The 18,459-nt window shown below is 53.5% G+C and overlaps 1 protein-coding gene across 1 annotated transcript in view; it reads right to left on the bottom strand.

Annotated features, from left to right (window-relative positions):
* The window catches only part of PLXNA2 (plexin A2), a 205,435-nt gene that overhangs the window by 20,298 nt on the left and 166,678 nt on the right, over positions 1–18,459 (bottom strand). Inside the window, exons 13-20 of the mRNA XM_069459575.1 lie at positions 14,565–14,716; positions 8,572–8,689; positions 6,534–6,670; positions 5,469–5,636; positions 5,249–5,342; positions 1,815–2,054; positions 1,063–1,206; positions 508–742 (exon numbers count right to left, since the gene is read on the bottom strand). Of these exons, the coding sequence (XP_069315676.1) occupies positions 508–742; positions 1,063–1,206; positions 1,815–2,054; positions 5,249–5,342; positions 5,469–5,636; positions 6,534–6,670; positions 8,572–8,689; positions 14,565–14,716 (1,288 nt within the window). The remainder of the gene's footprint in view (positions 1–507; positions 743–1,062; positions 1,207–1,814; positions 2,055–5,248; positions 5,343–5,468; positions 5,637–6,533; positions 6,671–8,571; positions 8,690–14,564; positions 14,717–18,459) is intronic.

Below are 18,459 nucleotides of genomic sequence, written 5' to 3'. Positions count from 1 at the left end.
GACGGGAGAAAACACAATCTCCGCTCCCACACACGTCCGGGGCCAGGGATGCCAGCGAGCCTACAGCAGCGCGGATGAAAACAAACCCCGGGGGGGAAGAGGCAGGTGCTCTCCTGCCTTTCCTGCGGCTGTTGCCACGTGCTGCAGAGATAGCTGTGCAAAAGCTAAGAGCTGGACTCTCCCATGGGGGGTTCTAGAGTCTGAGAAAATGGGGCCTGGAAGGCTCTGTCCATGGGGACATTGAGGCCCTGAGAGGGAGAAGGAGTTGGCCAGCTTGTAGGATGAGTCCAGGCAGATGGGGGACTAGAACAATGTCACTGGACCTGAGTCTCCACGCAGGTGGCATTCTTTATAGGACTTCTCTGGCACTGAGGGAAGTTTCTGGGTAAACAGAGGTCAAAGAGGAGTGTAAAGGTAGGCAGGGGGCAATGGGGGTCATTTGCAGAGAAGACCGTGAAGAGGTGGGATGAGGGAGGTCTCAGGAAATGAGGGCGTGCCTCCGCTTACCTTCCTTACACTCCAGGGCCACGCGGGACTCCAGGTTGTCCATCTGCATCTGGAGCCGCTTGAGAGTGAGGTCGTTTTCCCGGGATTTGCGCTTGTAGGCAATGAGGACGATGATGACGATGATGAGGAGGAGGCTGCCGCCGGCCGCAATGCTGACGATGGCTGGCAGGGTCAGCAAGCTGTCTGAGATGACACTCACCGAGCCAGGCGAGAACACCATCCCGCCCACGTGAACCTGTGCATTGTACACACACAGACGCACACGGATGCACACAGGTGTAGAGCCCCGGCATGCCAGCAAACCCTTGCGGAGCGAGGGCGGATGTGACAGACCACAACCACACAGTGCAGATTTGGATACGAAGCAACTTCCTGCCATGGTATCTGCCTGCCTTTTCTCGTGTCCTCAACTTCTATCCACTTTGATGTAGGACATGTTGATGAGATGTGGAGGGACGAGTCAGGCAGGGAGGGGCAGAGAGCGCCTGGCCATAGGACAGACCGTGCATGCACTGCAGGGGGCAGGAGTCACAGGCAGAAGGGGGGCTCACTCACCATGACCTTGTGCTGCCCGGTGAGGGCAGGAGGCTCGCAGAGGAGCTGGGTCTCAGACACAGTGACGGTGCAAGGGGTCTCTCCAATCAGCACCGTGTAGTTGAGTTTGGCCCCTCCGGAGGCAGGAGGACAGAGGTTTTTGCCCTGTGGAGAATGGCAATCTTAATGGGAGTAATTGACATGTGCATGCAAAAGTTAACTGGCCACTTAAAAAGACATTAGGGAGATGGGGAAGGCAGCAGCGCAAAAACCAGTAAAGGACTCCATGGCAAGCCCTTTGGAGGGGATGTCTATCAGGTACCGTCTAGAGAGAAGAGAGAGGAGGAAAGATGGAAAGGGAGGAAGAGAGAGGGAAAGAGGCAGGGGAGACAAAATGCCAAACAAGAGAAAATTTAAAAGAGGATACGTGGGATTTGATGGAAGTGGTAGAACAACAAAACACTTGGACCGATGGTACCAGGTGACTGTGACTTCCTGAAATGCATGTGCAGGTTACCGTAGTCACACAGTGAACAGAAAAGGAACCAGTTCCTCCCAGCTCGCTGGTTCCCAAAGCTCACAAGAACAAAGAGAAATATTCTAAAGCATGTCTCGAGAATCCTGAGCGCAAGATCTATCGCTCAGTGAGTCGCTGTCTATAAAAAATCTCCTTCTATGGAAGATGACAGCGTTGCCAGTCCAGGTGCATAGAAAGCACCAGAAAGAAAGCCAGGTAGGGAGAGTGGGGTGCCCTCTACCATCGCTGCCCCTACCTTCAGAATGATGGGCGATCCTGGCTTTTGGTCCAAGACTCCAGTAGGGCTGAGCAGTTCAAAGGTCGGGTTGGGGTAGTAGATGAACTTGGTGTCGTTGTAAATCAGCAAAGACTGGACATTGTTGAAGACAAACCCGAACTCGTCTGGCCGTTCCACTGCGTCCAGGCCCGGCCGGTAGTCCGTTGTCAGAGAGGGTGCCAGGCAGGTGAGGGTGGTTGTGTTCACAACTTTACACACCTGAAAGGTTCAGAGTGCAGAATTCAAACCCCGAGCGCCTGGCGGGCAGAACCTGGGGCCTCCCGCTGCCCTCCCGCCCTCTGCTTGCTTTTGCTTCTAATCACTGGGTTACTTGCTCGTCTTCATTACATGGTGAAGCCTTTGAAAAAAAGACAGTGAAATTTTTTGGAAGGAGGGAAGGTGCATTTTAACCTCATTCATTCATTCACCAACACAGTTTGAGCATCTACTTTGTGCCAGGCACGGTGCTAGAAGTTGGGGCTATAAAATGAAATAGTCACTGTCTGGAGGGGACGACAGATAAGCTTCACAATATGATACAGCCCTGGCCGAGGGCCTGGAACGCAGTAGGGGTGCAGCACTGGCAAATGGACACGTGGGTGTGAAAAGAGAAAAAGCGCGCTGGTGGGGAATAACACAGCTTGCTGTGGTCTTCATGCTCTAATGGGGTCAGTACCCATTCCCACCCTTTTCATGGCATGGTTCAGTAGCCCTTGGGAACCTAATGTCCCTTTCATGTTCCAGCTGGGAACACTGAGGCACATGCAGAATGAAGGGTGCAGTGAAATGGGCAGAGCTGAGCCAGGGAGGCCCAATCCCTGGGCTCTGAAGGGAAGAGCCCCAGCCTCAGTGAGCCTCTTCACCCCCTTCCTGTCCTCCTCCCTGCTTGGTCCAGTTTCCCTAGACTGGGCTCCTCTGTGAATAAGCAAATCACTCCCACACAAGAGGCCTCTGTATGCTTCCTGCCCTGTGCTGCATCGGCACTTTGTTTGCCAAACATTCCTTTGGGTTTTGCAGCTATGCTCTGGCCTGTTTCACTACCCACTGGGGCTGCCTCAAACCCCAAAGGTGAGGGAGGGTAGCCCCAGGTGGGCTGAGGAGGAGATGGGGCCCAAGCAGGGCTGCAGGGGCAAAGGGCCTCTCCACCACTCCTGAAAGAGGAGGACAGAGTGTAGGAGCTCCCCATTCTGGAGCCTGGCTTGATGGAAAACTGCATTCCCACGTGCCTCTCCTCCAGGCCTGCCACCCATTGAAGCTGAGCCGCCCCCTCCCTGCTCCCCCAGCTCTCCAGAGGGCAGTACTACTTCTTAATTCCTTGAAACACTGAGATCATGGTAGCTGGGACTGGGAGAGTATTGGGGAGATTCCTGCCCAGAGAGGAGAGGGGACCTGGGACCTGAGCCTTCTGCTACAGGTGTCAGGTGCAGCAGGGGGCTTGGGGGTGGCTCCCAGCCCAGGGCTTCCCAAGGACTCACGCCGCAGCCTTTGGAGATCAACCTTGTCAGTCATGTACTCACTTTCCAAAATTGTCTCTGTACTGTATGAATTAGGTCTTTTATTTTCTGTATTCTGATGATGCTTTGACATCTTGGGCCTTGCTGGCTGGAGAGGGAATGTCCCTCCCAGGGCCAGCCAGACCCTAGAGGTAGCAAAACTTTCCTGTGAGCATGCCTTTCACACGCAAACCAGCCCACGCAGACCCCGCACCCCAGCCACCTCCTTTCACTCTATGCACATGCCCTGATCACCCCAGGACAAGGTGTCAGACAACTAGGGACAGCCCCCATGCCCCAGAGCCTGCTGAAATTACTCAAAGTAGCCCGTCCTAAACTCGTGTACCCTGCTGTGCCTGGTGCCTGTTGCCTCCTGCAGAAGCCACAGGAAATGCTCTGGCCACCTCCTCTGTCCCCTCCCCCTCTGCCTCCTGACCAGCTCCAGGGCTTCCCTGGGGCCCCTGGGGCATGGAGGCCCCCCTCTCCCGGAGTCTGATCTGTGAGTTTGACAAACCATACTCTGACCTTGCTACACCTGAATAATGACAAAACCTACATTTTAAAATATGTAGCTAATTTGTTTTGGGGGGTTTTATCCTTCCTGGGTGTGAGCTCACTGTTCTTATTCTCTCATCCTCCTCCCCTGGCTCCCGGCGTCTGGCAGGATGGAGGGTGCACCGTGCATTGTGGGGACACTAAGCTACAGTCCGGACGTGGATGGGGACGTGGGCTCTGTCACCCATACATCAGGCTCTAAACCCGGGAGGAGGAGGTAAGTGCTCACCCCGCCCAAAGAGCGAGACCACGGTGGGTCCCGAAGGTGTGACACAGGTGCCCCCGTGTCTCTGGCAAGATGGACCGTCAAGCCACCAGCACTTCATGTGGCCTAGTTGTGAAAAATCCAGCTGTTTGGGACCTAGCTTGGCTCTGCTGCCAGTCACTTTTAGGATTAGGGGCAAGTCATTTATCTCAACAGTGAAAGGGTTGAACCAAATGATCCTGGAGAACTTTCCCGGTCTAACCTTCTAGCACCGTCAATTTATGTATCTCTGTTTCTCAAGGAAGGCTTGAGCACGCTAGGGATGCATCAGGGAAAAGAGGGAGACAACACCACCTTCCCCATCTCCGTGTTAGCCTCGTCAGTCCCCTAAGGTCCTGGCAGTAATAACGGTAATTCCTATGAACCGTAATGGCCATGATAGCACCCGGTGGAATATAATTACGCATACAATAATGTTTCAAAAAATATTAGGTGAAAGAGTGAGATGGAACCACTCGAACAAACTGAAAAAATTTACAACAATATATCAGACATTCTTTTATGATACAGAAAACTTTTTTAAAATTATAAAAACTCACAGTGGGAAAAAAAAATTACATGGCTCTGCACAGAGGATTAAAGAGAACTGTTCAGCCCGATCATCTCAGCACCTGGGTGGATTATGTGCACGTAGTGACTAGTGTTTACGCAGGGCCAGCCTAGTGCCAGCATGTCACGCATCTGCAGGGAAGTCTGAGCAGCCATGTGTCGCTGCGGAGGGGAGCATCAGAGAGGTCCGATGGCTTGACTGTGGTTGTGCTGCTAATAGGTGGCGGAGTCCTGCTTCCCTTCCAGACATGTCTGAATCTGAGCCAGAATTTCTTCAACCACCCCCAACACTGATTCTCAGGGGACCTCAAAGTGAACATGTCATAAAACAGGAGCCCTTCTGTGCTGTGTCACAAGCTCGGAAGCCAGTACTTTTATATACTCACTATATCACCTTCTGACAACGTATACTGTAATTATAAAAATCATTGTAAGGTTCAGGTATTTGGGGCCACGATTCCAGGCTCAGAGTCTTCAGCCAACTCTCCTCATCACATTGCAAAACAGGGAGCTGTGCTCACCAAGGGCTGGGGCGGCCAGCGGTTACTCACATTGACAGATTCTTTGCCGTTAAACTTGACTCGGATCCTTGGCTCCTGAATGACGTCCAGGTTGAAGCCTGTGATGGTCAGGGGTGTGTGGCCGCTGGGAAGAAGCAGAGGTGGTTGAGTAAACCCCTCAGGTCTGGCACAGTGGACCTTCACCACTGGCACCACCTCCCATGAGCCAGCCCTGGGCAGCCAGGTGCGTCCCTCCCACCCCCTGCCTCACCTGGCAATGCTCCACTCTGGCTCAATGCGCTGCACCTGAGGGTCGTCTATGTACTCGAACTGCAGGCTGCTATCCACGCGGGCTCGGTCGACGCTCACGGAAACCGGCACCGGGCCCAGCCCATTGGATGAGGGGGGTGAGACACACACGATCTCATTCATGGACCTCCTGACAGGGGGACAGCGCGAGGGTTGAGAAAGGCACAGGCCATTGGGGTGCTCCCGGGCTGGAAAGGGGCTTTCCTTGGTCTGAGGGAACGGCCCAGAGGTGGGCTCCTACCCAACACGCCCCTCATCAGCGCAGATCGGTGCCCTCTTCACCTGAGACCCAACCCTAGCCGGATTCAGGAGGTAGCAAGTCGGAGAAGAGCATTGGAGAAGGTGGGGCAGAGACAGGGCTTTATGGACTTTGGGGGAACTCCTGTTTCTGAATTTCCAGAATATGACTATTTAGCCAGGGCCTAGAGTCTGGTCAGGCAGCCCGCAAACACTCACTGAGCACCTACTGTATGCAGAGGTGGACACACAGTCCTTGTGCTTGTGGAGTTTATAGTCTGAGGAGGAGATTTGCAGGGGATAATGCTAGGCAAACTGGCTTCCCGCCCACGGGTGCTTTCGGAATTCTCTTAGGGTGCTCTATATCCCCAAGGCTACGCGAGTGGCTGACAGATGGTCAGTGTTTGACTTTGTATGCACAAGGGATGACCTGAAGCAGGCATCTGTGCTTACGAGGGCCGAGCCCCGTAACATGTGTCTCAAGTCACCAGAGCAGGGACTCAGTGAACGCTTGATCCTGATGGTGACGGGAGAGCTCCTAGGAGCCTTCTTCATCTGGCGTTCTCACGGCCCTCACTTCTAATCATTTCTGGAAGTATCCAGCTCCTCTGACATATGGGGTATAAACTGACAAGTGGTGTATATTTCTCACAATGACTGGAATGGCGTTTGGGTCCACAGTGTGGCACATAGCATGGAGGTGACGGGGCCGGCCCATGTATGAACACGCACAGGAACGCGTGTACAGCACACGCATCAGAGGTACAGACGGCCTTCAAGTTCATCTCACCCGTAGAACTCGCAGGTCTGGTTGCCCAGGTGCACTGCCACGCTGCTCCCGGCCCCCAGGTAATGGCCTGTGATGGTCACCATGGTGCCTCCTGACTCTGGCCCTCGGATAGGGTTGAGTGACAGCACAGAAGGGTTCTTTGGAAGGAAGCAGAGAAATGACCACAGCTAGACCTAAGGACAGAGGGAGGAACTGTCTGCATGCTGGGAGTGGGGGTGCTTTTCCCGCCCTTTTAATCCCAAATGCTCTCTCTCTGCTTCTCCTGCAGCTGAGGCCCTTTCCAGGAAGGGTCTCTAGGCATGTCCGGGGAAGGCCACGTATCAGAATTAATTAACTCCCCGGAGAGTCTCATGCTCATAACACTGAAGGGAAAGCAGAGGTGACACTGACTAATCTATCAATTAGTTTACAAATTGAGAACAATTTGAAAACACGTCTCTATCTAGAGCCGGTACTGATTTTTTTGGGCACAAACTCAATAGGGATCAATAAAGCGTCCCTGCCTGGGCTGGGCCACCGCGAGGGAAGTCCCCACCCGTGGCCCATGTACATGTCCTTCTATCTCCCCCTAAGCATGGGAAGGGCAGCAGGATTCCTAGTACAGAGAGCTGTCAGTAAACGTCAGGGTGGCTTCTCTGACTCGCACTGGGAGGACGGTGTGTGGTTGGCTGGGACTTTCTAGCAAGCTCACTAAGTTATAAAATTAAGCCTGAAGCTTACAGGACATGTCTAGCCTAAAATGCATCAGGCAGCTGACCTAAATCAGAAAAGAAATGCTTCTGCCCAGAGGCAGTGGAGTGGTGTGGAGAGTGCATTTAACTGAGCAGCTAAACAGGCATAAATTCTAGTCTGTCTCAGCCATTCGCTATGGGCCCTGAGGCAAGTTTTGGAATCTTTCTGGACTTCTGTTTGCTCCTATCCAGGGAGGAGGGTGGGCTAGATTATCTCTAAAGCCCCTCCCAGCTGCGACATCAGACAGTCCTCTCCCCAGCTGGTCCTCCTGCATTTGCTCCTCGTACCCAAGCCCCCAGTGGCCCTGGGTAGGAGGTGAAGTCGGTCGGCCGCGGACAGGCCGTGGGACTCTCCCATCTGAGAGAGAAGAGTATAAGAAAAAGCTAGAGATGTCAAGATGAGAAGGCAGAGGCTGGAAAACCTAAAATAAGCAGTAAAATGTTTTAGAGAAAATAGAATTTTGTGGCGTAAAGATTTTTTAAAACTCTCAGCAAGGCTGGTTTGACCCCATCTGCTGGTGTTAATGCTTTTTAATGAAGTACTCGATGTAGCAATGTAGGTAAGTGTCAGGAAAGGGACTTCGGGGCCTAAGAAGCCAAGTTATTGATTCAGTATGAATATAGCCCCGGCGGGCTCCTGGGCCCCAGAAACAAGTTATTGATTGAGTCTGAATATAGCGCCAGACTTACAGAAAGCCTTTGCGACTTGGCTACCTGTTGCCTGAGCTTGAAGCAATGTTTGCAGGTGTGAGTGTGCATACGTGTGCGTGTGCGTGTGTGTGTGTGTGTGTGTGTCACCACACTGACACACAGAGTGAGCTTATGGTCCTGTACACAGACACGTGTCTCTCTGCCAGATTTCAGCAACATTTCTAAACTCCGACTTAAAATATCCTTGGCAGAAAACAAAGCATGCAGATAAATATAGACCCGACTAATTAGGTCCCTCAGGCTACATGTCCTCATTAGGCTGGAATTAGACTGAGAGATCACACTGGTGGGAGTCCAGGATCCACTTTCTAAGAGAGGCCAGGTTTTGCCTTAGTTACAGCTCTGACCTTTGGCCCTCTGGGACTCCTGTCTCCAGAGCTTTGCTAATCACGTGCCCATCTTACCCTGGAAAGACAGGCTTGCAAAGCAGCAGGGCCAGAAGTTCCCTTTTCTGGAAGGTCCCTTTTCTCTGCTTGGCCTGCAAGAAGCCTGGTGGTGCCTGGCTTGGGAGGGAGCGGGGGCCTTCCTGGGGGAGGCTGGAGCCGACATGTGCCCTTGCTGAGCACCTGCGGCCCGGCCTCAGACTCGCTACTCACCACAAAGGTGTACTGCTGGTGGGACTTGGTCATGAACTCTGGCTTACACTCGCCAATGCACAGGCGCACCGGCCCGGAGGTGGTTCCCACGAGAGCGTGGCCCATCTCGCAGACGATCCTGAGGAGAGAGCAAACCTTCCCGTGAGAGGCTCAGAAAGAGCTGGCATCCCTCCCCACCTGCTCGCCCCGTCGTGGCGAACAACGACGAGGCACAGTCTTGCAACGGTGCTAGACCAACATTCAGCTTGCTCTCCCATCTAGCTGTGTGACCTTGGGTGCAGTGCTTTCCCTCTCTGGGCTTCAGTCTCACCTGTATGGTACAAGTGTTTATTGAATCATCTCTAAAGCCCTAGGTGCCTCTGATATGCTATGCTGCCTGATTTTGTGACCAAGCCTGTGGTCCCCCTTTGTCTAGCACAGTGCCTAGCATTGGGTAGGCACCTAGTATCTGTGCAATAAACCGAATGGTGAACAGGGAGCTCTAGGGGCAGCAATTTAGTTGGTGTTGTCTCCTCTGTGCCAAGCCGACATTGCAACACTCCCTGAAGGAGTGAGTGAGGGCCTGTTTGCCACACTGATTAAACTGTGGTTTGCTTCCTGCAGTGAGTTTTTAAAAGAGGGTAGATAATCAGGTGAGATAGTGAGCTCAAAACAGGAGCTCCCAGCAGAACGGGAGGCAGCAGGGAAGGGATGGGGTGGAGGGCATGAGTTCATTAGGCCGGCAGTTGACAACGGACTCCCACTTAATCAAGGGCTGAGTGCGCGGAGCTGGTGGGCGCGATGGTGACACGCCCTGGGTTAGAAGTCACGTCTGGCGCTAACTGGTGCGCTGGAGGGAAGAGGTGTGCAGCGCTCGCTCTCAAGCAGTCCCGATCGATACCCCCCGTGATGACTGGAGAACAGCTCCGCAAGCACACACTGGTTGCCTTAGTCACAGCAGCCTTCTGGAAAGGGGGGCAGCTGAGGATGGGGGTGGGGGGCAAGGGGATTGAAGACATCAGCTTCTTGGGGTAACCTTCTTGCCTGACATTGCAGGGCCTGGCTTGTGTGGGAGAGGGCCCTGCCAGGCTCAGCAGAAGGAACTCCTGAACACCGTTCAAGAGTTCAGAGCAGTCTGGTGCTCCTGGTAGGTTTGCTTAGTGGGGAGTCAGAAAAACAGACCCCCCCCCCCCACCCCACACTAATCCCCGGCATTATCCTGGCACGGTGGGGAAGATCCGTGTTTAACCGAGCGATGCTTATCTTAACAGCTTCTCTAGGAAGGAAGGTAACTAAACAGAGATTTCATTTCGATGTAATAAAACTTGCATTAAACAAATACGCCGCATGCTCGCACACACGGCACGCCGCCGATCTCCGTCTCCTTCAGAACAGTTAATCCCAAATAACTACTTTCACTGCTGGCGAATATTTACTTAACATGCAATAACTGTCTTGCTACGTTTAGCATATTAGATTCAACAAGGAAGTACCGAATGCACATGGAAGAATATTCTCCCTTCCCTTTCTCTATGAATAAAACAATTAATTATGAACCCGAGTAAACATGATCGTGATGATCAATTAGTGTTTTACACGTAACTGTCTCCTTAAACCTCATTAGCGGAGCATTCAAGAAGCTTACTGTAAGAAAGCATGTGTGGTTCTTTTCAAGCTGCTACCTGCGTGGAGTCATGACTCTCTCATCCTGTTTCCCGGGCCCGGCCATCCCATAAACCACGCCCTGCACTGTCAAGGCGACCAGAGGAGAATCAACCACCTATTGTGGGTACTGGGGGCCGGGGTGGGAGGAGAAGGGGGAGCAGACAAGACTCTTCCCTCTCTTCTAATCAGGGCTTGCTTGTTCCTCACTCATCACCCTTGGATACTCGGCTGGAGAGATCCTTCAGAAGAAAAAGGAAGAAATCATCACGGGCTTGAAGTGATGGAAGGAGGAAATATGAGAACACGTGAAGGCATGGGAGTATTGAAATGTTCTTCCTTGGGCCCTGGGGCTGTCTGGGAGAGGAGAAGCCCAGAATGGCCCTGGTCAGCTGTCCCTGTATGGGGTTAACGCTCACCTGGGGCCTCTTGGCACCCATCTTTTCTAGGACATTTTCTCGCTCGGGGTTTATGTCACAAAAGATACGTATCGAGCCCCTGGGAGAAGAACGATGATGGGAGATGGATGCCACCTGCGTGACTGAGCCCGAGCACCTGCAGTTGACTCTGAGTGCCCCCAGCTGGAAGGGCGTGGTCAAGGGGCCTGGGGGCTGGGCTGCGGTGAGGGCCAGAACTGGCCACAGGTGCCCTTCCTCGGCCTGGAACGAGGGGGCAGAGGCCTGTGTTCAGCAGTGGGCTATGGAGAAGGGTCGGGTTGGGCAGGTCTAAGAACTGGACAGGAGTCCTGAGGAAATGCAGCCACACTGCAGAAGAGTTCAGCCACCTCTAACTCTTCTTCTCTTTAATTCCTAGGACCCAGTGTCTGCAGGGAAGGATGGAAAGGCCCTGAGTGTGTAATATTTGTTGTAGGCTCCTGTTCTCTGAGCTCAAGGAGCTAGGGGGTTAGAGGAAAAAGCCAGGGCAGCTGCTGGGAGTGGAAAGGTTATATTGAGCAATGAGTGTTACGCCAAAGCAGATTCTAGACCTTTAGAAGAATAGCTACAGCTGAGTGTGGCAGGCACTCTGCAAGGCAGGATCTCATGTCATCCTCAGGCTCCACTACCAAGTGGGTCTTATTATCTCCATTTTACAGACAGTGAAACTGAGGCTCAGAGATGTCAACTGACTTATCTATGGCCACAATTCGGATAAGTGGCAGAGCCCTGATTCAAATCCAGGTTAGCTTGTAATCCAAAGCTCATGCTTTCACCACTCCACTCTGCTGCTGCTAGAGACAATCCGGATACGGCAGCAATGATAGGCCTGAGGCTGTTGGCAGAGGCTGGTGGGAAAGCCCCAGCGGGGCTGCTCGGGCTCTGAGAGCTCGTCACCTGTCCCCCTACCTCCTTGGTTGCAGACAACCTCAGGCAGTGGTGTGCACACCAACTCCTCCTTCAGGCCCTGCAAGTCAGCAAGGTTCCCGTGGTTTGATCTCTGGGGGCCTCCTGCCTCCCCCGTTTCCTCCCCACGTCCCTGGTGGCTCTGGGCTCCTTAGGTATTATGAGGACACACTAGTTGGAGATGCCTACGTTTTCCCCTTATAACATGGGAAATTGGGCCAAACAACTTCCAGCTTTGACATTTGAAGACTTGACTCCTCCCTGTTGACAGGGGCCTCCTGGAGACACATTAGTGCCACCAGTAAGCTTCTAACGGTGGGAGTTGCACATACCATGCGGCATATCATTTACTGCTTTTGACATCCTAAGGACCACTGAAGTGATGGTAGAGCTCATCTATTCCCACATTCCTATTGTCCAGATGAGACCTTTGAGGAACAGGGAGCAAAGTGACTTGTCCAAAGTCACCTAGCTCAACCACAGCTGAGCTAAGGCTTGACCTCTTGTGCCCTAGCATCCAGACCAGCGTCCCTGCCCCCGAGCCACACCACCTCCCATAGACTTGCACAGATGGTGCCTCGCTCCCTGGGCTGGGGGAACACACGCATGTAACAGCCACCCAGCCGTGGCTGAGTTCATGGATGAAGCAGATTGCGGGGGGGTCCTGAGGACCCGAGCTGAGTCTGCCCCACGCAGAGCCCCTGTCCCAGGAGGGGTCGGGCTGCAGCCTCAACCTGCATCCCACTGCCCGGAAAACATCCCGTGACTGAGTCATCCGGCCCTCCATAGACCTGTGGGGTGCTGATTGCAGGACTAAGCGGGGCCCTTTAACCAACATTAACCTAATTGCTGAGTGATAGATGGCGCGGCTGAAGCATATGGTGAATCATTACTGTGCCCGCGAACCCTGCCCGCACCCGGGACTCTGCACCGGGCCCATTTAGCCAAATTCATCTCTCACAGACATCTGTAATGATCGTGCCTGCTGCTCCCTGCCCGGGATGGAGGCTTAATGATCTTAACAAACTCTGAAACCTCCAGAGTGGTAATGAGCCTGGCACGGCTGGAAACCGGGTTGCATCCAGTGAGGCGCAGGGTGGGCTCTCTGCCACCTGCCCGCCCCGCGCCTGGGGACACGACGGTGCTGGTTTTCTAGGGCGACCACCAGCCTCGGCAGGGACCCACGGGGACCCTTCACCTCCCCAGGCTCCTCTCATATCCCTACTGGGGCTTCTCTCAGCACTTCCTCCTCCTTGGCCAGGGGTGAGTGCAGAACCTTTGATTTCATAAACAGAACTGCAGCTCCTTGCATTGCTACAGCACGGTAGGCTGCTGAAGGTCAGAGAGACTGAACAGCTTGTGAAGGTCTGGGGTCTGGTCAGTAGAGGAGCCAGGGCTAAAACGTGGTCTCCCGACATTCTGAGGGCCCGCTGCCCGGGAGTCTGCACTTCTCAGCCAAAAGCATTACCTCCCACCCCGCTCCACCCCCACCCCCACCCCCAGCCATTTCCTCTGGAGGCCTAGGGCATCTCACCAAGCTGCACACTCATCGAGTCCAGAGGCCCAAGGCAGGTCCTCAAGGCCAAGGTGGACTTGGGGTCAGTCTGGCAGGATGCCGGGTTCTGTAAAGACCGTCTGGCCGTGAGGACCCCTGCGGGCTACGCTGGCTCCTGCCCCACAGCTTTAACTCCTCTTTGGCTCAGACGCGCTTACGTCACTTCCCTTTGCCCTCCCTCATCTCCTTCCCGTGGGCCCACCAGCCTTTCGGGCAGGACTCACTCCTTGCAGGGATAAGGCTGTGGGTGATGGACCAGACCTGAGGGATCTGAGGCTCAGGCCGGCTCTTTCTTCTCCCCTGCAGTGGCCAGCAGGCAGCACGCAGCCCCGGAGTCCTGGAATTCAGCCCTCCTGACTCTGACTCTTCTCTGGGCCACAGCAGAGGCTCCAAGCCACAACCTGCTGAGTCACGGAATTCTCAGGCCGCCCCTGCCCGGGACTCTGGCCCCATCTCTGGTAGGGATGGGAAAGAGCCCTGGACAAAGGGTCGGGAGGCTCAAGGTCTAATTCTGCCTCTGCCACTGTGCCCTGAGTGAACTGAGGAGTCACTTCCCTCCTGCGTCTTTTGTGCGCTCTGGCTTTGCAAAGTGGAGATAACAGTATTTACCTCTCGGGTCCTTACCAATTAAAAATGGGATAGAGGATGAGAAAGTGCTGATGGAAGATAAAGGGATGTCATGTCATGGGGTTGCTGCTGAAGGCTGGCGCTGGGGCCGTCTGAGGGGAGGACCTGAGGCTGCAGGGGGTAGGACCAAGGGAGGGAACCCCAGCCCCAACGTCACGCTCTTGGGCTCGCTCCTAGTGCCCCATGCAGGGCTGTGTTCTCCGTGGAGTCAGGATGGTTTGGCCCAACTTTCCAGGATAAACCCCACCACGTGATGTGGCCGCTCCCCTCCCTTTCTCCTTTGGAGGGGTGGCGTCCCTCCTTCCGCCCGCCCACCTCCAGCTTTGTGCCCACCTCCTGCCCCCCGTCTCCACAGCGGCTGCCACCGCCAAGTGCACACCCCAAATTGGAACATATGTCACTCCTGGAGCCCCGTTCGCCTGTCCGCCACTACATGCCTATTTTCTAATTTCCAGCTGACATTTCCCTTAGTGAAATAAATGAATTTGCTCCGGCGGAGGCCCTGCTCGGATTAAGCTGCTGTCAGAGCCCCACGCACCAAACAAATTGTTGCCCGCAGCCCACCGTGCGGGATGCATTCCAATGGGGGCTGGCAGGGGAGGGGCTGGGGGGCCTAGGAGGGGCCTGAGCTCGTCAGGAAACTGTCTCAGTCACACCAGTGGGCAGGCAAAGACTGAAGGAGGAGCAGCGTCAGCACCGGAGCCCGGATGCCAGACAGAGGAGCCAGGGAACAGGGACTCAAGCAGAGTGAGACTCTCTGAGGGTGGAGGAGGGGGAGGGTCTCCACTCTGAAACTCCCACTGGAAAAGGGCCAGCCAGGGCGGACTCACTGCTCGGCGACGATGTATTCCCCTGGGAGGGGTGTGCAGGGCACCCCAGCCACCTGCACGTGGTGGGCGATCTCGGAGAAGTCCAGACCCAGGTTCACGCCGTGGATGGTCACTCGGGTCCCTCCTTCAGGTGGTCCGGACACTGTCAAAATCTGCAGGAGGGACATGGCATCAGTGAACCCGGTGGGCCTCAGGAATAAGAGGGGCATCCCCTTTCCCCTCCCGCAAAGGTGACTTTGACGGACACTTGGAAGCTGGGAGAACTGAGGGTGCTTTCTCCACTTTTTAGCTTATGTAGGATCCTGCCATCACTTTCTGTTTTATGCTTTATCCTCAGTTCTTTTAAGTCATTCATTCACTCATCCACTTACTTAAAAAATTATCAGAAAGAGTACTACACTCGAGGCAGAAAGTCATCGTTGGAGACTTGTCTCTAATTCACTAGTTGCCTGATTGTGATCAGTCACAGAATCTCTCCCTGCACTTCTGTAATCAGCACTGCCAACTTCACGGGGAGCTTGGGAGCTTGTTTGGAAACCAGAGGGCTTTGTAATTGTGACAGTGTTATTACTGCCACTGCTGTGCGCTAGACCATGTAGGGGGTACAGTGATGAATACACAGGAAATTTGCCCTCAAGGAACTTAGAGTCAGGAGGACGAGATGAAGGAAGCACACAAATATCGCTGATTCAGGGTACACAGCGATGAGCTCGGTACAGAGGAGAAGCTGCGGGAGCTCAGGGGAGTCCAGTCGGTGTGGCTGCAGGGGATGATCGAAAGTGGAGAGTGTGTTTGATGCTGTTCTGCAAAAAAATCCTATGACACATGTTAGGACCAAGGAGAAACAACTTTAGGATTTTCTAAATCTTTGCCGGCCTCCTGTTAACAAACATCGTTTATTTATTCATTCCTGAATTCAGTCACCAGATGCCGACTGTTCCATTTTGCTTTGACCCAACAAAAAAGGGAACGGCAGAATCAGCTTCTCCCACAGTGTAAACTTCTGTCTGGGAGGTGATCAGGCTCTTGGAAAAGTGCAGTTCTCTGAGATCCAATAGATCCCAGCGAATAAGATCATACTTGTATGGTTCACAGTTATCAGAAGTAGGAAGAAATCAGAAGCAAACTCAATCCTAGACAGCAGAGGAACATAGAATTTCAGAACTAGAAGGGACCTCAGAGTATCTTATTCTGAGATCCTTATTTTACAGCAAGAAGAATGAGACCCAGGGAAGTCAGGGGTGTACCCAAGGCCTCAAGCAACTTGTACATGGAGCTGTAGAAAAGTCCAGTGTTCTTTTCACTACACCATCGGAAAGTCAAGGCAGAAGAGGGAGGGAGGAAGGAAGGGGACTCGAGCAAGATTGACAGTCCACTAGAATCTCCCAGACGGGTCCTCTGGGCCTCTGTGTCCTTGGGCACTTCTGGACAGTCTCCCTCTTAACCCTGTACGTGCCGGTGGAGTGTCTGGTGGGCTGGCAGAGAGAGCGTGCCCCAGGGTGGAGAGGATGGATGAGTACAGGTGAAAATGCCGTGGAAAGCTCTGGAGACCCTTCTTACCTCCCCTCTTCCCCGCAGGTGTGCTGCCCTCTTCCTGCGATGTGGGCATCGTGAGATCTGCCACCAACCCAGCCACAGAACCCCGAGTGAGAGCCAGCAGAGCAAAGATGATGGTGGTGGGCTGAGGACCAGGACAGGCCTCCTTCCCTCTGTGCCAGCCCTGCCCGCTCTCATCTGGGGGCTCATCTTACCAAGTCACCTTATCTGTGGCTCGGACTCCCTTTTCTGGAAATAAAATATCCCCCTTTATGAATAAAAAGAAACAAGACACGTGAGCTGAACCAAGGGAGACGGCCAAGGTGGCTCAGAGGCATCTCTGCGTGTTGGGGGTGCGGGTGGGGGAAATAAGGACAAGTTGAAGAGGGAAGAGCTGGCATGAGGGACCGGTAGCCCCAGTGGCTCTTCTGTCCCTGGACTCTAAAAATATCCCTCAATAACACATATTCTGGCTGTTCCACTCTGCCCTGGCACAGTTCCCTCAGGGACCCGGGGACTCCTGAGCTCTGGGAGATAGACTCTTACTAATGAGAAACAGGGAAGGGGCTGCTTCCGCCCGCCCCCCCCCCCCCCCCCCCCCCGCAGGAGAGCATCACAGGGGACAATTGGCTTTTAGCTCCTGGTTCTCCTTTGATCCACTTGGAATGAGCTTCGCCAGCCCCTGCGTCCCCTCCCCCAGCCACCTGGATGGCACGAACCCACCTACCCAAAGGGGCTGACAAAATGGCGGTGATTGGTTCTCTCTCCTTCCCTCACTTTTATTTTTTAAAAAATACATTCTTGCGCTTGCTGCAGTTAATTACAACCTTTCAGAAAAGCTGTGAAATGAAATCTTTCTGGAAAGCCTAAAAATATTTCCTGCAGGTAGCATGTGGGGACTGCATTGTGAATGCGCAGCGGCGCTGGCAGGTTCCACGGGGTGGCGTCTCCCTGCTGGTAAGTCACTGTCGTGGTTTCCTCCCAACATCCAGGGGTCGGTGGCAGCCACATGGTCGCGGGCACTGGGGTGCTCTGGGGTCCGTTTGTTAGCAAAGAGCTGCCCAGAAGCATAAGTCAGCTTATACTGTTCAGAGAAGGAAGATCCTTTTTTTTTTTTTTTTTTTTTTTGTAAAGTATTAGCAAGTGCTATAATCTTGGCGTGAAGATACAAGTCAAAGAGATGGGTAGTTCCAGCTAGCAGCTGCTGGAATCCAAACCAGCAGAATCAGTGTCCTCGTGGGTCATTAAACCAGGCCCGCAGAGCTTGGGAAGCGCATGGGGAAGGCTGGGTCTTCATGAGGGTCTTCATTCATGCTACGTGCTACACTGCCAGCACCCGGGTAGGTGGTGAGGGAGTTCAGGGAGACACCTAAGCAACTAGCGTGCTCTGGGGCTTACAAGGGACATAGCTTACAGCTTCCTTGCTTAAAGCAAAACTGATATATAAAAGTCTGACTTTCCAAAACACAGATGAAGTGGTGATTATTTGATTTGCAAGAGGATTCCCAGGGCCTCCATTACGGATGACTTCCAAATCTATACTGTTGGCTCAGCCCTCTCTCCCGAGTGCCACAGCCATATATCCAATTGCTACCGGACATCTCCACTTCCACATGCACCTCCCTCAAGGGCCTCAAATTTCACCACGTTGAAAAATGAACTCTTAATTTTTCCTCCTCCCATCCCCAACCTGATTACCCTCCCATCCTCTCTTTCAAGGTTAATAGACTCTCCATGCACCCAGCCAGCAAGCACCTTCACATCGTTCCCTTTCCCTCCCCCACCAAGTATGATAAAGAAGGTCACCAGGCCCTATCAGTTCTCATTCCCAGGTGTCTTTTGAGTCTGTGTGTTCCAGAGTAGGTGTTCAGCAGGGCCCCATGATCTCTTCCCCACACTAACCACAAGAGTCTCCATGCAAACCTCATAGCTGCTGGGGTGACCTTCATGCGCCCATATATGACTGGGCTACTGGTCACTTGCTCTGAAAACCTTCAATGGCTCTGACCACTGCCAATGCCAAGTCCCTAATTCCTAAGGCTGGCCTGGCATTTGTGGTCCTTCAGGCTCTACCTCTTTTACCTCTTTGGCCATGTCTTCCATTCTGTAGTCTGTCCTCCATGTCCTACCCAGATACCAGTGGTGCTGTTACACACAGTGCCCTTTAAAAGTCTCCGTGCCTTTGGACATGTTATTCATTTCCCCCAGCTTAAAAATCAGAGAGGGTCAAGGTGGAGGTCTGTGTGCAGAGTGCAAAGGAGCAGAGGGAGGCATCCTACAGAAGACAGCCCCTGCTGCCTGAAGCCTTCCAGGTGGCTGAGAATGAGTCTAAGGGCCATGCTCTCTGTGTGGTGGCCTG

This window comes from Eulemur rufifrons, chromosome 27 (genome assembly GCF_041146395.1).
Source record: "Eulemur rufifrons isolate Redbay chromosome 27, OSU_ERuf_1, whole genome shotgun sequence".
Lineage (NCBI taxonomy): Eukaryota > Metazoa > Chordata > Mammalia > Primates > Lemuridae > Eulemur > Eulemur rufifrons.
This window is presented reverse-complemented; position numbering and strand designations above follow the sequence as displayed.